Below are 19,667 nucleotides of genomic sequence, written 5' to 3'. Positions count from 1 at the left end.
TGTGAGGATTAAATCTAATGACATGTTTGGCTTGGAGGGCTTTTTCCCTAATTCATTGCTTTCTTTCTCTCTCTTCCCTGGGAGATGGTTTTGAAAAAAATACAAGGAGATAGAGATTTGGTTGGCACAACACGTTGAAAGAGTTGATCAAGATGAGCAAAACCATGGCTTGTTTTTCTTATAGATGTTTCTCTTTGAAGGTTTTGAAAGACCTAAAGCCACCTCCATCTAAACCCAAGAAGGAGAGGGAAGCAATTGAAAAGATATCAGAGAAGAGACACCATCTTTCTATCGAGAGTTAACTCTGTAAACTGATAGGTGACTAGAGGAGAAAAACAAAGAACTATATTGCACCATTCTGTATGTGTTTATTATTATTAATAAAGAGACTCTTTATGGTAAGTGGAATCCACTTATATGTCTTCCAAATTTCATGCATTCTCAAAAAACTCATTGTCGAGTAGGGAAGACATATATGTGAACAAATTATAAACCAACATGATAACTGAAATAAAAACACATACTCTTGATACAGAGGCAAAGGAGCGTGGGTGAGTAACTATAAAGTGACTGGAAGTAGGCATTCTTGAGGGACCGAGGAAAGATCCCTAGGGCTAGGGTATAAATGCCAGGTAAGGCTAGGAGAGCAAAAGGGGTCTGGGAGGGGCAGGCAGGAGCAGAAAGCAGAGGATGCTGTACTGTCAAATCTTGTCCATGTCTTCCCCAATCCTCTGCTGCATTGCTATTCTTCCTCTTTTACTGTCATTCCCACCACCTCCAGAAAGCCTAGGCCTGCTCCTCCTCCCTCCCTACAGAATGAGTTCCTGGAAAGCAGGGATTCTGGAATTTGCATTCTTCTCTATCCAGCATTACCACTCTACCGGTAGGTCCTCAATAAATGTTTGATGAATGAATGAATCAGAACTACCTGATATTGACCTCCTACTGTGATGCTTCCTGCCCAGGACCCCTGCCCTCCCGTCTTCCCTGGTGAACTCCTACTCTCACTGCAGGACACAGCTCTGCAGCTCCTGCTGCAGGATGCCTTCCCTTACCACCCTACCAGAGTCAGCTCCTCCATTATACACCTCATGGCACAATGTGCTCCTTTGTAACACTTATCACAGTTGCAATTTAACATTGCTATGGATGACTGTGGAGCCTTGGTGGTGCAGTGGTTAAGAGCTTGGCTGCTAACCAAAAGGTCGGCAGTTCAAATCCATCAGCTGCTCCTTAGAAACCCTATGGGACAGTTCTACTCTGTCCTATAGGGTTATGATGAGTTGGAATCGACCCAACAGCAATGGATATTTTTGTTTTATGGATGATTATTTAATAAAGGCACACTTCTCCTCACTAGACTGTAAGGTAAGTGCCCAGGAGGCAGGGAGTATTTCTGCATTTTGCTCATCAACGTGCTCTACACTTACCACGAGGCCTAATACATAGCAGAAGCTCAGTAAATATGCTTTGAATGAGTAAATAAATGGAAAAAAGGAGAAAGGAATTTAGAAAAGAAAGAAGAGAGGGAGGGAGAAGGAGTTAGAAGGACAAAAGGAAAGAGGGAAGAAAAGGAGGAAGGAAGGATAGTTGTGAGACAGGAGTTTGGTCAGGTGGGTCAGGAAAGAATATTCTTAGATTTTATCCTGCTGATACAAAGGAGCCAGTGAAGAGTATTAAGCAGGTGAATTACGTTATTTGGGAAAAGTGCAAAGGATTCATTGGAAGGGAGAGAGACTGAAAGCAAGCAGGGAGTCCATGTAGTGGAAAACTCACATATAGGAAAACAAGCAGGAAGTCCATACATCAGAAGGAGATGGCAGAAGATGTGTGAACAGTGTGTAAGGTTAACATTTAGAGGGTCAAATCAACAGGACTAGATGTCACTAATGTACATTGTGGTGTAATAGATTGCTTTTGTGTGGCCTTTCTCGCCATGGTTTTGTAACTCCCACCCAGGGGACTGGGTGAATCTGTGTAATAGGGTAACTGTGGCCCACCAAAGGGATTGTGGCCCATCCTGCTGGGCTTGAAATGAGCCAGGCCAGAGGCAGGAAAGAGAAGAGCCCACCACCACCAAGGAAGGAGAGACCCACAGGAGACAGGAAGTGGGTTTCCAGGCCTACGGAGTAAGAAAGCTGAGTGCCTTTGGGCAGAGACTAGTGGACAAGGAAAGGCATCCCTGCGAGCCTGCTGGGAAGAGGCTGTCCTGATAGAAGAATTGTATCCTGAGGGTTCCAGAGACTCAATTGTAACCTGTTTCTTCCAGAATAAAACCTATTATCATGAGTATTGACTGTGACTTCTGTGTGGTCATTGTAATGAATTATCAAACCCAGTAGAAAGTGCTCTGGGAAGGATGGCTGGTGTCAGAGTTGGTAAAGATGGCAGAGAGAGAAGGCATGTCCATGTCTGATCTCTGCCTTGATCTTGAGTCTCCTTCCTCCTTGTGAAGTTAGAGGAGCTCAGACACCACCCCCACGCTGTTTATACATATACCAACAGCTCATTCTATGGAAGACATTGGTTTCATGGCCATCTGGCATTTTGTAATTGAGCAAGACCCTAATATCATAAAATATTACACAATTAAAAGCCTGCGGTTAGTAAAAGTCCTTTATGTCCATAGTTAGAACACATTTCGGTGTTCACCATCTATGTAGGCCATATTTAGAATCCATCTGTAATTTGATACCATGCATGATATTAAAGCATCTTAGGCTGCAAGCCCAACTCCTTAAAACACTCTTTCAATAGATTACAGAATAGTTTAGCAGAGGCTACCTTTTAGAGAAGGGAAGTAAAACAGACTTCCCTTGGGCCTCTCAGCAAGCTGAATGACAACAATATCTCCTGAGTGCCCCAGGGGGTTCCATTTTGAGCACAGTCTGTTCTGAAGGCCCGTTACCTTCACTCTGTGATGTGATGAAAGCTTTCAAAAAGCTAATTTTGAGATTGGAGAATAGAGAGTTGTTTATTTACAGACATATTTGTAACTTTAATTTTTTAGACAGATTGGATTGTATTAAACCAAAATTGAAAGATGACGTATTTTTAAGTCTATGATTTTCCCCTTGTGAGACAAATGTTCAGTAATTCTACTGAACACTAAGTTTATTCAGGCTGAATGAGTATTTTAGAGTACAATCACCTGCACATGCTTGTTATTCGTCACGACACTCTTACATATGTAGTCTAAAATACTGCTCTCTTCTTATAAAAAAGAAAATTGATTACTATGAAAAATTTCCACTAGGTTGTGGATTATAGCATAAAAAAGGAAAAAAAAAAAAAAAAAAAGCAAAAAAATACCAAATCCACTGCTGTCAAGTCTATTCCAACTCATAGGGATCCTACAGGACAGAGTAGAGCTGCCCCATAGGGTTTTCAAGGCTGTACATCTTTATGGAAGCAGACTCCATGTCTTCTTTCTAAGGAATGGCTGGTGAGTTCTAACCACCAATTTTTCAATTAGCAGCCGAGTGTTTTAACCACCACACTACCAGGGTTCTTTGTCATAGTATACATCTTATTAAATCCTCCTACAGTGGAGTATGTCCTGATCATATTTGGCATCATTTGGGGTATGAATTTATATTTCATATTTATTTTAACAAAATGGAGAAATGTTCAATAATATATAGTATAAAATACATTAGGGGAAATCTACTAAATGGCCTCCAGTACATGGATTTGTAATTTCCTATATTAAAAAAAATATTAGTTAAGACTAAATCATACTTTTGTTTTCAGTAATTAAGCAGTTATGCCTGTACTGTTCTTGTTGGGTGCCATAGAGTCAATTCCAACTTCCAGTGACCCTCATGTGACACAGTAGAACTGCCCCATATGCCTGTATAGGTTTGCTTTTTAGGGTTGCTGACATATGTCATTGAAATGGTAGTTAATGTATATTTATGTCTTATCATAACATCGAGACCACACCAGATCCCCTATCTAAACCCCATTATAGGTTCCTTCATGAAATTTGAATTTAGTTAAGCTCTGAGTCATATTATGTTATTTCACACCTACTGTTCTGTGACGTTACTCTCACTGTAAAACAATGTGTTGTCCTTCCCACAGATAAATCATCTTCTCTTAATGGAATTCTCATAATAAAATTCTCTTAGCAGAATTCAATATTTGAGGGCTATAATTGCAATGCCACATCAAACTTAAATTATTTTGCTCATGCTCTTTATTTGTAGTAGTCTTCTTTTCGTAGTTTTTATATGAAAAGACATAATAAAAAATGACTTACCACCACAATGTATCGAGGTCTATACTGAATGGTTCCAAACAAACCCAATATGACGACTATTATATGTAGAAAGTTTCCAAGAATAGGCGCCCACTGGAAGCCAAGGAAGTCAAAGATCTGCCTCTCTAGTGCCGAGAGCTACAATAAAGCAAAGGGAGTCTATTAGCATCTAATCTAAGAATAATCATCTCATTTTAATATCTAATTCACTGCTAGGGAAGTCTGTGTATTTAATCTCAATCCCACTATGGACATTATTTTCACTAGAATTTTCCTATCTATTTCATGTGCTGTTTTATACAGTTTCTCTAAGAAAATAGAGTATTTTGACTTCAAGTATTAAATAGGTCTTAAACTTGTCTAGACCCATCACCATTGAGTTGATTCCAACTCATAGCCACCCTGTAGGACAGAGTAGAACTGTCCCATAGAGTTTCCAAGGAGCACCTGGTGGATTCAAACTGCCGAACTTTTGGTTAGCAGCTGCGCTCTTAACCACTGAGCCGCCAGGGCTCCAAACCTATCTAGAGAGCTAGAGATATACTCCTTAAATAATTTTCCATAGTAGCAAAGCCCAGGCAGATAGATTATGACTTAAATTCATCATTATTTTTAATAAAGTGATTGGCTTAATATCACATAATTGTAACAATAACTCCAGGCTTGCAATGCTAGAACTAGGACCAATCTGGAGAAAACAAAGGAAGAGTTACCCATCCCTCTTTTCCCAGGCACAAATACATGTTAAACAAATCTTGTTCTTTTCTTTTCCTTTCACTAGACTGTCAGTGATGGCAATGACTAACCATTTCTTCAGAATGAAGCTTACTTTTTTACTGATGCTGGGCTCCTGGCCCTGATGTAAATCTAGAGTTAAAAAGTCCCTTTAAACTGCATTTTATTGAAGTGCACCACCTATATGAAAATGCATTCCAGATTAGGTAAAATCCTTTGCGAAGACCCAAATGAAAATTATGGAGCCATAATCATGCCACAGCTTATTACATTTTCATTACATACAAGGACTTTTTCAAACAATTCCAAAATGTATTAAAATATACTTAAAAAAAATACATGCCAAAGCAGACAAATTTCACACAGTCCAATGAATACCAACAGTGCTGTTATCAGGTGCAAATTACATTTGTTGTAGTCTCTAGCTAAAATTTTTACAATCCCACCTGCTATCTTTGTACACTAATTTTATACATTTCAGATTAATATTTTTTAATTTTACTTTGATAGATTAGTAATTCTAATCAAATGATCCAACCATTAGCCACATTGATGGCACTAGAAACTGCAGGCTTGAAATGAAAACAGCACCCTAGTTATTTTTCTAGTTAGGCAGCAGGTGTATGCCTGAACAGCTTTAATTTCCTTGGACATAAAGAAATGCCTTCCATCCAACAAGCCGAATCTAGCCTTGGTTAAGATTCACTTTTAGCAAAATGGAGGAAAAGAAAAAAGAGTAATGCCTGAAGAAAACCACAGCAGAACCATATTCCTTTCATGGGTATCTTCTGATCATTAAGAGATTTGTCACTACCTCCTGCATTCATTTACACCTGCATTCATAAATGGGAGAAATCGCTAAAGCACAAATAATCAGAGCAACATACGTAGAGGCACCATGTTTTTCGATGCCCTGTTTGTCACTGCTTGTGACTCTAATTAGTTCCCAGGAACCTTCTCCTAAAAATGCAGCGTTGCGTCTATTGGCCCATCAGTGGTGTAATATGCACTTTCTTTTCCTTTTAATGCCCAGACAGGACGGATGTACTGGGTGGGGGTCGGGGGAGGAGGAACCCTGAAGAGCAGCAGCAGGCAATTCATTTTGAAAAGCAACCCTGTTTTAAAGCTGTGGAGTAGCACAAAAACCTTTAGAGCGAACTTTTCGAACAGAGAAAAACCCATTTCCTTTTCTGTCAGGAAATGCTGGGCTAGCATTCTCTTTCACGACATTAAAGAAAACACATGCAATGGAAGAGAAGCCTAATTAAGGTCACTTACTGGAAAAACTATATTCTTTATTGAAGACAATTCATCTCTCTGTTAATATTTATTCCCTGAGAACTTAAAAATGAGCTGGCGGTGGTTTGAGATAGGAACACAGACAAAATGCCATCAAAAAATATGTAGGGAATCATATCAAGAATAGGCTAGGAGCAGCTATCACAATTTTATAAATGATGAAAACTAGATTTCGGTACTGTATTTTACAAAGTCAACAAACAAGGGGGAAAAAAACCTTAAAAATAAACGAAATTTTTACTTAGTTATTTTATTTAGTTTTGGCCTTAGGCTCTTTAGTCATTTACCTTATCGGGAAACATCTCCTCTCCAAATACCATAACCTTTGGAGACACCACTTTTTGCCTTAAAGCATGATATTAATAATAATAACCCACAGCCACCAAAAGAAGTTAAATTATGTCCACGTTGCTTTGTTAACTCAGAAAAAGTATGACTATCTTTTAGAACTATCTCTGTCAAAAATATTCTGATTAGTGGTGTGCTGGAGTGTGCTGGCTCTGGCAGTAAACCCTGCTTCTGTACCTCTTCTCAACACCATGGTCAATGGTGTTAAGTTGGTAATTTGACATTGGTCATGATGGGATATTTATAACATAGAAACCAGGAGACACCTGATCTTTTTTTTTTTTTCCCCAGAGAGCCTGCTGTTAAACTTTTGCCAGCACAGTGCTGAATATGGCACCTAGAAATTATAATGGTGCATAAATAAAAAGCAAGCAGTACAGATGAAAGCAGAAGGAGGGCGGAAAAGCAGAAGGATATATGCAGAGATGCCATAGAAATAAGAGAACGAACGACATCTGTAGAACTCAAGGCTTAAATACCACCAGTCGTCTGGTCCTGTCGACCTGACTCATGGTGACCAACTTGTGTGTCAGAGTAGAATTGTGCTCCCCAGGGTTTTCAGTGGCTGATGTTTTGGAAGTAGATTTCCAATCCTTTCTGCTTCCAGTTAGCAGCCAAAGGCATTAACCATTCCCACCACCCAGGGACTCAGGCAGATTTCAGGAAAAAATACAGGCAACAAGACAACCAGTCAAAAATTCAAAATAGAACAAGAAGCAGTAGACTTAAAGAACAGTGGAATCATTTCTAAGTGAAAGGTAAAGTAGGGAAGAATCTGGAAGCTATCAATAATATGATGAAAAACATATGTCCTTTTTCCTAATAAAAAATAAAGAATCTTAATAGACAGGATGGATGGAAGGAAGGAAAGAAGGAACGAAGGAAGGAAAGAAAGAAAAAAGCAAGGAAGGAGGAAGGAAACCAAACCGGCTATGAAAAGGATGCATGGTTCAAAAATACAAAGAAAGCAAAAATGGGGCATGATTTTGAATTTAAAAATGAAGAAGCCATCAGAACTTTTTCCTTGAGTGGCATAGGGATGGGGACATTGGAACTATAGAAGAGAAATATAACCATAGCTCACAAAAAAATTCTACACTCATTGTATCGTAAACGCTGTTTATTGGATTGTAACTTTCAGAATGAAATTGTAAAACACTTGAAAGTCTTTATTATGGATAGGGAACTGAGTATAAGTGTAATCTGGGCACATCAAGTATATCTAACAGAAGTTGGAAAAGGCCGAGTGTTCTGTGTCTCCATTCTGGTGTGATGGCAAGGGGAGAAGGATGTATTTTAAAATTCTTCTCATACAGTCAGGCATTTCCTTATCAGATCGCAAGGTGAAAATAACATTTCCTATCCGTACCCCATAATATACACACATTCCCAGTAGCTAAGGGGTTGTCCCTTCTTCCTCATCTCATGTCCAAGCAACACAGATAGAAAAAGCAGCTCCTTTAATATACAGTGGGTTTCTTATTGATCCATATGTTTAATGCTTCACATGGTATTTTGCATAACTGCTCATAATAATTGTTCTTAATTGTTAAAATTAATTCATACCAATTAGAGAGCTATAAAAACTCAAGGTGACCACACATGTTCATGGACATTTATCTAAGCTGGATTTATAGGAGAGATTCTGCCCTAACCAAAGTTAGGTAGGAATACTATTGGAGATTCAACTTCCCAGTAAGGAAAGTGTGCCATCTTTATTCTCACTTCCCTTGGCCTTTTTTCCTGCTCACTAGAGCCAGAGGAAGAGCCCTGGTGGAGGAGTGATTAAGTGCTGGGCTGCTAATCGGAAGGCCAGTGGTTGGAACCCGCCAAGAGAAAGGTATGGCAGTCTACTTCCACAAAGATTTACAACTTTGGAAACTCCATGAGGAAGCTCTATTCTGACCTATACAGTCACTATGAGTCAAAATCGACTCCACGGCAAGAGGTGGAGGAAGACACTATAAAAAAGATCAGAATGAGGTCACCACATTAGCAAAATCATCAGAAAACATTTGAGCAAGCCATAGTTACATAAAAGACTGTGAAACTGAAGCATGTTATAAGAATGATACCCTTTTTTTTTTTCCATTACTTCTAGCCTAGGAATTCATGCCCTTGAGTATTTTTATAATCATGATACTATAAAGAATCAAATATTTCCTTGAAGTCAGAATTTAAAACTACTAATTAACATTCCTATTAGCGATATTGCTATTTCCCAGACCAATTCAAAGAAGCTTTGGGCTACTAAATTAGGTGTTTTTCTTCCTGGAGTCCATGTAGCCCTAAGATTACTGCTGTCACTTTTGTTTCCTTTGCTATAAAGTCCCTCCCAATGCACTCTTCATGATGGAAGTTCATGATGCCCAGGTTTTGGGTACACAGACATGGTCTAGGTTAAATTATGATCTTATATTTTAAACTAAAATTTCTGAATATTTTTCATGGCTCTGAAAAAACAAACAATGGAATTCAAATCATGACCCGGCTTCATAGAGACATGCCACAAAGTGTCCTAATAACCTGGAGATTTACTACTATGCTCCACAGGTGCAGCTCTTCCTAGAGAAGCTCTGTGTGTCGATTGTCAGGTGAACAAGCCTTAGATGTTCACTGCTACATGGACCCAGGAATGCTATATTTGAACTGCTTACAATTTAGCTCATCTAATAAAAATAAGTAACAGTGTTAAGAGCTTCACAATTTCTGCATGATTTTGTATTTTTTTCTTGTAGGAGTTAGATGACAACAGCTATGTCCGTGAAATCATAAACCAATTATTTAGTGAAATGACTAAAGTTAAATGAAGTTCAAAACAGTTTAGTGTATCACTTCCTTTTTATGTTTCTTGACTTTTAGTACCAGTTGTCTGGTCCAGTCGAACCGATTCATGGTGACTAACATGTGTGTCAGAGTAGAATTGTGCTCCCTAGGGTTTTCAGAGCTGGAGATGGAAAACCAAAAGAAAGAACACACTCGGTGTTTCTCAAGCTGAGAGAAATGAGGAAAAAATTCAAGCCTCGAGTTGCAGTAGTAAAGGATTCTATGGGGAAAATATTAAACAACTCAGGAAGCATCAAAAGAAGATGGAAGGAATACACAGAATCATTATACCAAAGAGAATTAGTCAATATTCAACCATTTCAAGAGGTGGCATATGATCAGGAACCGATGGTACTGAAGGTAGAAGTCCAAGCTGCTCTGAAGGCACTGGTGAAAAACAAGACTCCAAGAATTGATGGAATATCAACTGAGATGTTTCAACAAACAGATGCAGCGCTGGAGGTGTTCACTCATCTATGCCAAGAAATATGGAAGACAGCTTCCTGGCCAACTGACTGGAAGAGATCCATATTTATGCCTATTCCCAAGAAAGGTGATCCAACCGAATGTGGAAGTTATAAAATAATAGCATTAATATCACACACAAGCAAAATTTTGCTGAAGATCATTCAAAAATGGCTCTAGCAGTATATTGACAGGGAACTGCCAGAAATTCAGGCCGGTTTCAGAAGAGGACATGGAACCAGGGATGTCATTGCTGATGTCAGATGGATCCTGGCTGAAAGCAGAGAATACCAGAAGGATGTTTACCTGTGTTTCATTGACTATGCAAAGGCATTTGACTGTGTGGATCATAACAAACTATGGATAACACTGCGAAGAATGGGAATTCCAGAACACTTAGTTGTGCTCATGAGGAACCTTTATATAGATCAAGACATGGTTGTTCGGACAGAACAAGGGGATACTGATTGGTTTAAAGTCAGGAAAGGTGTGCGTCAGGGTTGTATTCTTTCACCATACTTATTCAATCTGTATGCTGAGCAAATAATCCGAGAAGTTGGACTATATGAAGAAGAACTCAGCATCAGGATTGGAGGAAGACTCCTTAACAACCTGCGTTATGCAGATGACACAACCTTGCTTGCTGAAAGTGAAGAGGACTTGAAGCACTTACTAATGAAGATCAAAGACCACAGCCTTCAGTATGGAGTGCACCTCAACATAAAGAAAACAAAAATCCTCACAGCTGGACCAATAAGTAGCATCATGGTAAACAGAGAAGAGATTGAAGTTGTCAAGGATTTCATTTTACTTGGATCCACAATCAACAGCCATGAAAACAAGAGTCAAGAAATCAAAAGACACATTGCATTCGGTAAATCTGCTGCAAAGGACCTCTTTAAAGTGTAGAAGAGCAAAGATATCACCCTGAAGACTAAGGTGCGCCTGACCCAAGCCATGGTATTTTCAATAGCATCATATGCATGTGAAAGCTGGACAATGAATAAGGAAGACTGAAGAAGAATTGACGCCTTTGAATTGTGGTGTTGGCAAAGAATATTGAATATACCATGGATTGCCAAAAGAGCAAAGAAATCTGTCTTGGAAGAAGTAAAACCAGAATGCTCCTTAGAAGCAAGGATGGCGAGGTTGCGTCTTACGTACTTTGGACATGCTGTCAGGAGGGATCAGTCCCTGGAGAAGGACATCATGCTTGGCAGAGTACAGGGTCAGCAGAAAAGAGGAAGACCCTCGAAGAGGTGGATTGACACAGTGGCTGCAACAATGAGCTCAAGCAGAACAACGATTCTAAGGATGGCTCAGGACTGGGCAGTGTTTCATTGTGTTGTGAATAGGGTTGCTGTGACTCAGAACCGACTCGAAGGCACCTAACCACAACAGGGTTTTCAGTGGCTGATTTTTTTGGAAGTATATCTCCAGGCCTTTCTCCTTGCAGCCAGCAGCCAAGTTCTGCTGCATTCTCAGCACCCAGGGAGTCAGACAGAATTCAGGAAAAAATACAGGCACCAAGACAACCAGTCAAAAATTCAAAATAGAGCAGGAAGCAGTAGACTTAAAGAACAACAGAATCATTTCTAAGCGAAAGGTAGAGTAGGGAAGAGTCTGGAAGCTATAAATAGTATGATGAAAAACATATGTTCCTTTTCCTAATAAGTTAAAAAACGAAGAATCTTAACAGAAAGGACACATGGAAGGAAGGAAGGAAAGGAGGCCCCTTAGTTCTTATGTAGCTAGGTGAGCTGAAACGTGAATGCTCAGAGGAAGGGGATTTTCCTTAATGTCAAGTGTAATCTTCTAAGTCGTTCCTTGAACTACCTTTATTCAGTGAAACAATTGCTTTCAGAACATTTAAGCAGACTTTCTGAATTCTTTTTATACATTTTGAGTCTGTATATCTCAAGGAAGTTAAATGGGCTTTTCCCGCTCTTAATGTTCAACAATGAAGGTGTAAACTACTTGATCAAGTGAACAACAGTTTAGAATTTACCTCACAGGGGTTGGGAAGCCAATAAAGACTTTATTTGTAAATGAGTGTGTCTTATAACAGAAACCCCCATCAGAGGTTTGAAGTGTTTGATCTTGTTTTGTATTGGGCAGGGGGGTAATGGAGGTAAGGATGAGGCTTGGGCTGAAGACGGCATGCAAGATCCGCAGTGGTGGATTTGAACCGCTGACCTTTTGGTTAGCAGCCATAGCTCTTAACCACTGGACCACCAAGGCTCCTGATACCTTAAAGCAAGTAGCTTTGAACTTCCCCATCCAGTTCAATATTAGATTCAGAGGTCTTCTCCTCCCTGACTGTCAATAGGTGCAGAGGAAGTCAAATGCTTTCCTTCTTATGTTAAAACAAACTATAATTGGAAACCCTGGTGGCAGAGTGGTTAAGAGCTACGGCTGCTAACCAGAAGGTCAGCAGTTGAAACCCACCAGGCACTCCTTGGAAACCCTATGAGGCAGTTCTACTCTGTCCTATAGGGTAGCTATGAGTCAGAATCGACTTGATGGCAACAGGTTTGGTTTTGGTTTATAATTAGAAATAATTTAAACAATAGGTACAGGTTTGGACACAAAAATCCTATAAGTAAATCTAAAGTCTGCTTAAAATAAGTTTTAATCATTACCCCCATGCATATCAACCCACTTCACTTAACTAAATATACAGTTTCAAGTTATAGGGGTTTAACAGTGGGAAATGAGACTTCCACAATTAAGCAAGATTTTAAAATATTTCCTTCGGCCACACACAGTTTTAAAAATGATCTTACATTATTCCAGTAGGTTCTTTGGGGGGAGGGATTTTCATACTTGTGTCTTAACAGTACTGAAGATACTCTTACAGGCATCAAACAAACTCAGACATAAAGAAACCAGGAGGTAAATGCTCTCATTTCTTCTTTCATACTAGTTTAATAATACTCTGGGTAGGAGTTTCACAAAAAATGGGCATAAGGGAATACTTTGTTAATATTTGCTCAGAGATGTCCCTTCCTCTCTCAACAGGGGGATTTCATCATTTGATTCAGCCTCTAAGCCTCCTGCCCCTGCCAGAATTTATTGTACAACATAACTTCTCCAACTGTCTCAAGCAGAAGCAGACCTTAAAAAGATGCAGTTACAGGCCATGAGTAGCTCAAGCCAGGAACAAGGCAACTACTTTAGCAAAAACCCCGAGTGCCAATTTGTTCCAGAACAGTGAATGAAGATTGAATTTCAACCCTCCAGTGGAGCCATAATGGATCCATGAACACTAAATTTGGGCCCTTCGGCTGGATGACCTATACGATCCCACAAGCAGCTGGAATGAGCGTGCCTACGGTGGCATTTAAGACTCCCATGGTGGCTTTACTTAAATGACAACCCAGCACAAGAAGACAGAAAAGAGGATTATGGGCTGAAAGTCTCTTTAAGGGCCTTCTCTCATTTTTATTTGTAATAGAAACCACCTGCAAGAATTCCTACAAGCAAGAACTAGACTTTCAATTTGGGAATAAAGTTAAATATTTCCTCTTTACAAATTAATATGGAGAAAAGACTTGAACATGTCAAAGTATTAATGCTATAGAAAGTTATTCTCATGTGAAATTCAGAATGTAATAAACAGTTTGATGGTGTTAAAGAGGAGACCTGATGGCACAGTAGTTGAGCATTTGGCTGCTAATCAAAAGGTCAGCAGTTTGAATCCACCAGCTGCTCCTTGGAAACCCTATGGGGCTGTTCTACTCTGTGCTATAGAGTCGCTATGAGTTGGAATCAACTCGAGGGCAATGGGTTTGGGTTTGGGGTTTTGGTGCTAAAAAAGACTAACTCCACTGACTGTTTATTTTTCTTTTGATGGTTCTCTTTGCCTTTCTCTTCCTATCCTGTTTAAGTTCACTATGTAGCAGCTGCTTGAGTATTCTGTGGCTGTCCACACAGTGGGAAGGATGCTGGTAATGCAGCAATCTCCTGACAATGTGACATGCCTGTGGTCAGAGGACTAGTCAACCTTAGACAATGATGGAGCTGCTTTGGTAAAACCTGACATTTTACTTCCATCTTCTTCAGACTTACCACTAACTGTTATGGATTGAATTGTGTCCCCCCAACATGTGTTGTAAATCCTAACTCCTATACTTGTGGTTAAACTCCCACTTGGGAATGAGTTTTCTTTACTATGTTAATGAACAGGGTCAGTGTAGGGTGTGTCTTGAGTCAATCTCTTAGGATATATAAAAGGAGCAGACTAAAAAGCAAGTAGCAAGAAGCAGAGGTAGGGGAAGGGAACAGCCAAGCCACACGAGGATGGCTCAGGAGCAGAGGCTTGAAAGAGACTAGGACTTTTCTTCAGAGCTGTCAGAGAGAGAAAGCCTCCTCTAGAGTTGGCACCCTGAATTCAGACTGCTAGCGTCCTAAACTGTGCGAAAATAAATTTGTTTGTAAAAGTCACCCATTTGTGGTATTTCTGTTATAGCAGCACTATGTGGATAACTCAGAAACTAACCAATAGCTATGATATAACTTGGTGAAATTGCCTTCATCAATTTGATATGGATGTCTTTCTCATCAGAGTCCCAGGAGACAAACTGAGTTAACCACTTTTAATAGTGCTCATACTTTGTGGGGAGTCCCGGGTGGTGCAAAAGATGACGGTGTTCAGCTGCTAAACAAAAGTTGGCAGTTCGAGACCACCCAGAGGTACCTGGACAGAATGTCCTGATGGTCTACTTCCAAAAACTCAGCCATTGAAAACCCCATGGAGCACAGTTCTACTCTGACACACATGGGGTAGCCAATAGTCCGAATCAACTCGACAGCAACTGCTTTGGTTTTCTCTGTTATTCTTTGTGGACTTTACCATGTTTCTCAAAGGAAAAGTGAAGTTTAATCAGCCTCTGGTTTCCAGTGTTTTAAATAGTAAGCGTAGAAACAGACTAAATAAAACAAAATCTATCACATGATTCAGCTTCTGGGCCACCCACTAGTAAGTGTTAATTCTGTGAGCTCCAGCACAGCTACTCTGATCATCCGGGAGATACGCTGCTCACTTCCGGGGCCTTTGTGTCAGCCACAGCCACATCGTCGCTTCTAATGAGGGTCTGTATTTGTGTTTGTAAAGTCCTTTATAGGAATATCATTAAATTATTAATTATTATTTAAAACCATTACCATTATTTCCCACAAGTTTATGTGCCACAGTAGAATTACTGTTCCATACTGCAGCCTAAAGCCATGCTAAAATTTTGGAAGAACATATTTACTGTGCTACGACCTATGTCCAAGAGGACCTTTATATTTTAAAAGAAAAGGAAGACTAGTGTTTTTTCAAATCAAATCCCATTTATGATAAAATAAGGGGAAGAAGAAGAAGATAATATTTGTCCATCGCCTACTGTGTGACAGGAATTCCCTATGGCATCTCATCAAATGTAATAAAGAAAGAGGAAGAAAAAAACAAAAACAAAACCATGAAGTGGGTAATTTTACCCTCATTCAAAAAAAAAATCAAGGTACAAAAGCATGAGCATGACAACCAGCACGTGAACCTGGCTTGGAAGATTTGTACCTCACAGTATAGCCTCTCACTGAAGGTTTAGATTAATTCCTACATTGAATACATATTTTATTAATCATACATGTACAGTTTACAAAAGTGTTTTCATAGGCCCTATTCATGGTATTATTTTACCATCTATAGTGGCAAGGTTACAGGAATAAATTCAACCGTTAAAAGATCAAGAGAAGACTTCCATTGGCAGGAAGTAGAGTAGACATTTCCCTACGCCTCCTGCTAAGTACATACATCCCAAAACCCCGGATGAGTAAATAGACAAAAGAAGATTCTGAAAGGTGAAGAGACGAAGGCACATCAGTTGGCAACCTGAGGAACGATAAGGTGGTGAGTTCCTTAGATTTTCTTTTGCTTCACATATCCCAGATTTGGCGCTGATGAAGTGGCTAACTTGGAAATGCCAATGGCTAAAAAAAAAAAAAAAAAAAGCCCCCAAACCCTGCTCTCTTTTGCTGAAGGACGAGGAAAACAGTAAGATAGAAAACTTCTAGACAATAACTGTTCTACTCCAGCCTGATAGCACAAAAAAAACTGTGGCCCCACCCTCACCCAAGCCATCAATGACCATGTGAGGAGCGCAGATTCCAACTATTGAGGCTGTAACAAGACGAGGAAGGTGTCTGGCGAGGACAAAGAGGGAGCTGGGAATTTCATCCTTGCTGGCCAATAAGGAGTCCCTTCCTCCTCCTCTGCAGTGACAGTGTAGACCACATGGAGGAGCCTGGACTTCCACCTTCACCTGGCGGTAATGAGGCCCCCTTCCCCTTCCAGCTGGGGCGGTGTCAGAAGGGGTGAGAGGGGGAGGGGACAGTCAGGACCTTCACTATCACCCAGTGGTAACAAGGTCATCTTCACTGAGGTCAGAGGAGACCATGTGGAGAGACAGAACACTCATTCCTGCCCAGCAGTGTGGAGGAGCCTCCCACCTCAATGGAGAACCTGGACTTCTACCTCCACCTGGCACTCATTCACTTGAAACCCTCTCCCCCCTCCCCATTCCCTTGCTGAAGCAGTGTCAGAAAACCAGTTGCCTTCAAGCAGGCTCTGGCTGATGGAGACCCCGGATCATGGAGACCCCGTGTGTGTGAGAGAAGTGTGGTCCACGAGGGTTTTCCGTGGCTAATTATTTTGAAGTAGATCACCTGTGCTTTCTTCTGAGGTGCCCCTGCATGGACTTGAACTTCCCATCTTTCAGTTAATAGCAGAGCCTGTTAACCATTTGGTTTAAATAATATCCAGAGTTTCATAACTTAGTATGAAAATTTCCAGGTTTCAATCTAAAGCCATTTGTCATACCAAGAACCAGAGAAGACTGAAACTGAATGGAAGTAAAAATATCTACATATCAAGAGATGCCAATACCAAGGTGAGAGAGAGGTTAGAATTACCTGCCAATGATTTTAAACTTTTATCTTGCCTCAAATCTTTCCCTATCTTGACATAAAAGAGATAATCTACTGTATTGTATTTTTTAAAGTTTTTTTTTTTAATTTTGTCTTTCACCTTATTATTTTAAATTCCTGAAGTCGATGCATATGTACAATGCAGAGTCCGATCTCATTTCCTGTCTACGACAACTAATCACCCAAGAACAATTTAATTTAATAAGAAGTCATTCCTTTTCTCTCTGTTATGAAACATCAGGTCTTTCAAAAGTCAAGTTTACTTTAATGTGTGTTATGTTCCTGGGCTCTCTCACCTGTTCCAATAGTATTTCGTCTAACCAAAGTCCATATCACAGTGGCTTAATTATTAGAGCTTTATAACCAGTTTTGACATCTGGTAAGAGTAGTCCTCTCATCTACATTTTTAGGAGTGTTGTCGTCATGTTTGGCCCCTTGTCCTTCCATGCAAATATAAAATCAAATTGTCCAGTTTTAGGAAAAGCATCTAATGCTAATTTTTATTAAAATAATGTTAATTTAATAGATCAGTATGCAGATAATTGACAAAACTACTATATTTAGTTTTCTCCATTTAAATATCCTCCTTAATATCTTAAAAGTTTTCTAATTTTTGTTGCATATCTTTTGTTTGAGTCATTTCTCAGTTTGTATTCGTATTGCTAGTATAAATTTTACCATTTTTAAAAATATTTTTGTGACTTTTATATTGTATAAAAGGTAACTGAGTTTTATATGTTGATTTTGTATATAATAAATTAGTAAAATAATTCGAATGTCGGTGTAGATTATTTTTTGGTGTTCTATTGGACAAGTATATCTTTTATGAAAAGTAACAGTATTATTTCTTCTTTTTCCAAAATTTGTATGTTTTAGTTCTTTCTTTGTGTTTTTACTTTTTTGTTCTGGCTAGATCCTCAAGGCCAGAAACAGGGTGCAGGCACTTTCTTTTTTGCTCCTATCTCAAAGTGAATTCTTTTGGCCTTTACCTATGATGCTTGCTGGGTGTATTGTATATACAAGGTTGAGAAAGCTCTCTTCTCTTCCTGATTTATGAAGAGCCCTTTCATAAATCATGAGTGCATGTTGAAATTTATTAAAAGACTTTCCTTCAACTATTAAGATGACCATACATTTTCAAATGTATTGGTAAGGTACATAAAATCCTCTTAATAATGTCTCCCTTCTCTGAGTTTACTCCCATTTTTCATTCATAATATTGCTTATCTGTGCTTTCTGTCCCTCTCTCTATGCTCACTCCGGTTTCTCTTTTCTTGACTGGTTTTGCCAGGGAGCTGTATATTTTGTTAGTCTTGTTAAAGACTCAAATTTTGCCTTTACTTATTTTTTACCTCCTTCTATAAAATTTCTTTGGGTTTATTGTTATTCTTTTCCAAATGTCTTAATTTTAATGAATGGTGTATTAATCTTCCTCTTGTCTTAATTTCTATTTCAAAGATAAAGCTATGTAATTGTCCTTAAATAATACTTTACCTGCATCCCACATTTTTGTTTTTTTTTCCATTTTTTGGTTCTAAATATTTTCAGATTATTATTTCTTCTTTGACATTCAGTTATTTATAAGTGTTTTTCTAATTTTCAGATTATTTTTGCTTTATTTTTCCAGTTATATTTTGTTATTGTTTTCTCACAACTTCATTATGGTAACAGAACATAGTTTGTATGATACCAGCTATCACATATTTCTTGAGACTTTCTTTATGACTCACTACGTTGGTCACTTTCATAACTGCCCCATATGCTATTAAAACATGTAATCCATAGCTGTCGGATGCTGTTATTTTTGTTGCTATCTGTTTGCTCTCTCAGTTGCTAAAAGATGTGTGTTAAAATGCTCAATCTCACAGTAGGCACTTAAAGCATCTTTTAGTTCTCAAAAAATTTTTTAAATTGATGATATTTTTAGGTACATATAAAATTAATATATCTCTATCTTTTGGTGAATTCAATATTCTATTATAAAATATGGAAACCCTGGTGGCGTAGTGGTTAAGTGCTGTGGCTGCTAACCAAAAGGTCAACAGTTTGAATCCACCAGGTGCCCCTTGGAAACTCTATGGGGCAGTTCTACTTTGTCTTATTTCTTTGAACATAGTAACTTATTTCTCATTCTGTATCTGATATCTTTGCGAGTTCAATTCAGCTACATGTTTATTCTGTTGCCTTACACTTATGGTATCTTGTTTCTTTGTGTATTCTGAATTGTTCATTGTGAGTCTAGTTCCTTGGCATGTTATCTTTGGGCAGTTTTATGATCTGTTTTAAAGGGAGATAGCCTCAGAGAGGATTTTCTTTGCTTTTATCAGGTGCCTTGAGTGCTAACTGTTTAGGACAACTTTACCCAAGTGGCGTGAATTTAGTTTATAAACCCATGTGAGGACTAAATTATGGTTATGAATATTCACGAGCAATTTTATTTTTTTCCATCCAGCACCAAAACTTGAGGCAGGAAATTTTGTTTTCCCTCTAGGAATGGGTTCATGTCTAATTCACTGCGTCTTTGAGGATATAGATGTTTAAGGTTCCAGCCTCATAAAAATGTTCTATTATACTCTCAGTTTGGGCATTCCTTTGAGCTTTGCTTTCTCCCCAGTTTTTTGTGTCTGTGCAGACTGAAGCTCAAGTCGGAAGTCCTTAGTTTCTTGTTAGCTCACTGATGCAATGAAAACATATTTTTTAATCTGACATTTGTAGTTGTTTAACAGTAGTGATATTAAAGGAAAGTATTCTATCATTT

At 38.9% G+C, this 19,667-nt stretch overlaps 1 protein-coding gene across 1 annotated transcript in view; it reads right to left on the bottom strand.

The window, feature by feature from the left end:
* NKAIN3 (sodium/potassium transporting ATPase interacting 3) overlaps positions 1-16,355 on the bottom strand; it is a 403,169-nt gene extending 386,814 nt beyond the window's left edge. Inside the window, exons 1-3 of the mRNA XM_064268301.1 lie at positions 16,246-16,355; positions 14,983-15,055; positions 4,265-4,402 (exon numbers count right to left, since the gene is read on the bottom strand). Of these exons, the coding sequence (XP_064124371.1) occupies positions 4,265-4,402; positions 14,983-15,055; positions 16,246-16,355 (321 nt within the window). The remainder of the gene's footprint in view (positions 1-4,264; positions 4,403-14,982; positions 15,056-16,245) is intronic.
* Between the last annotated feature and the right edge of the window lie 3,312 nt (positions 16,356-19,667).

This window comes from Loxodonta africana, chromosome 14, assembly GCF_030014295.1.
Source record: "Loxodonta africana isolate mLoxAfr1 chromosome 14, mLoxAfr1.hap2, whole genome shotgun sequence".
NCBI classification, from domain to species: Eukaryota; Metazoa; Chordata; class Mammalia; order Proboscidea; family Elephantidae; genus Loxodonta; species Loxodonta africana.
This window is presented reverse-complemented; position numbering and strand designations above follow the sequence as displayed.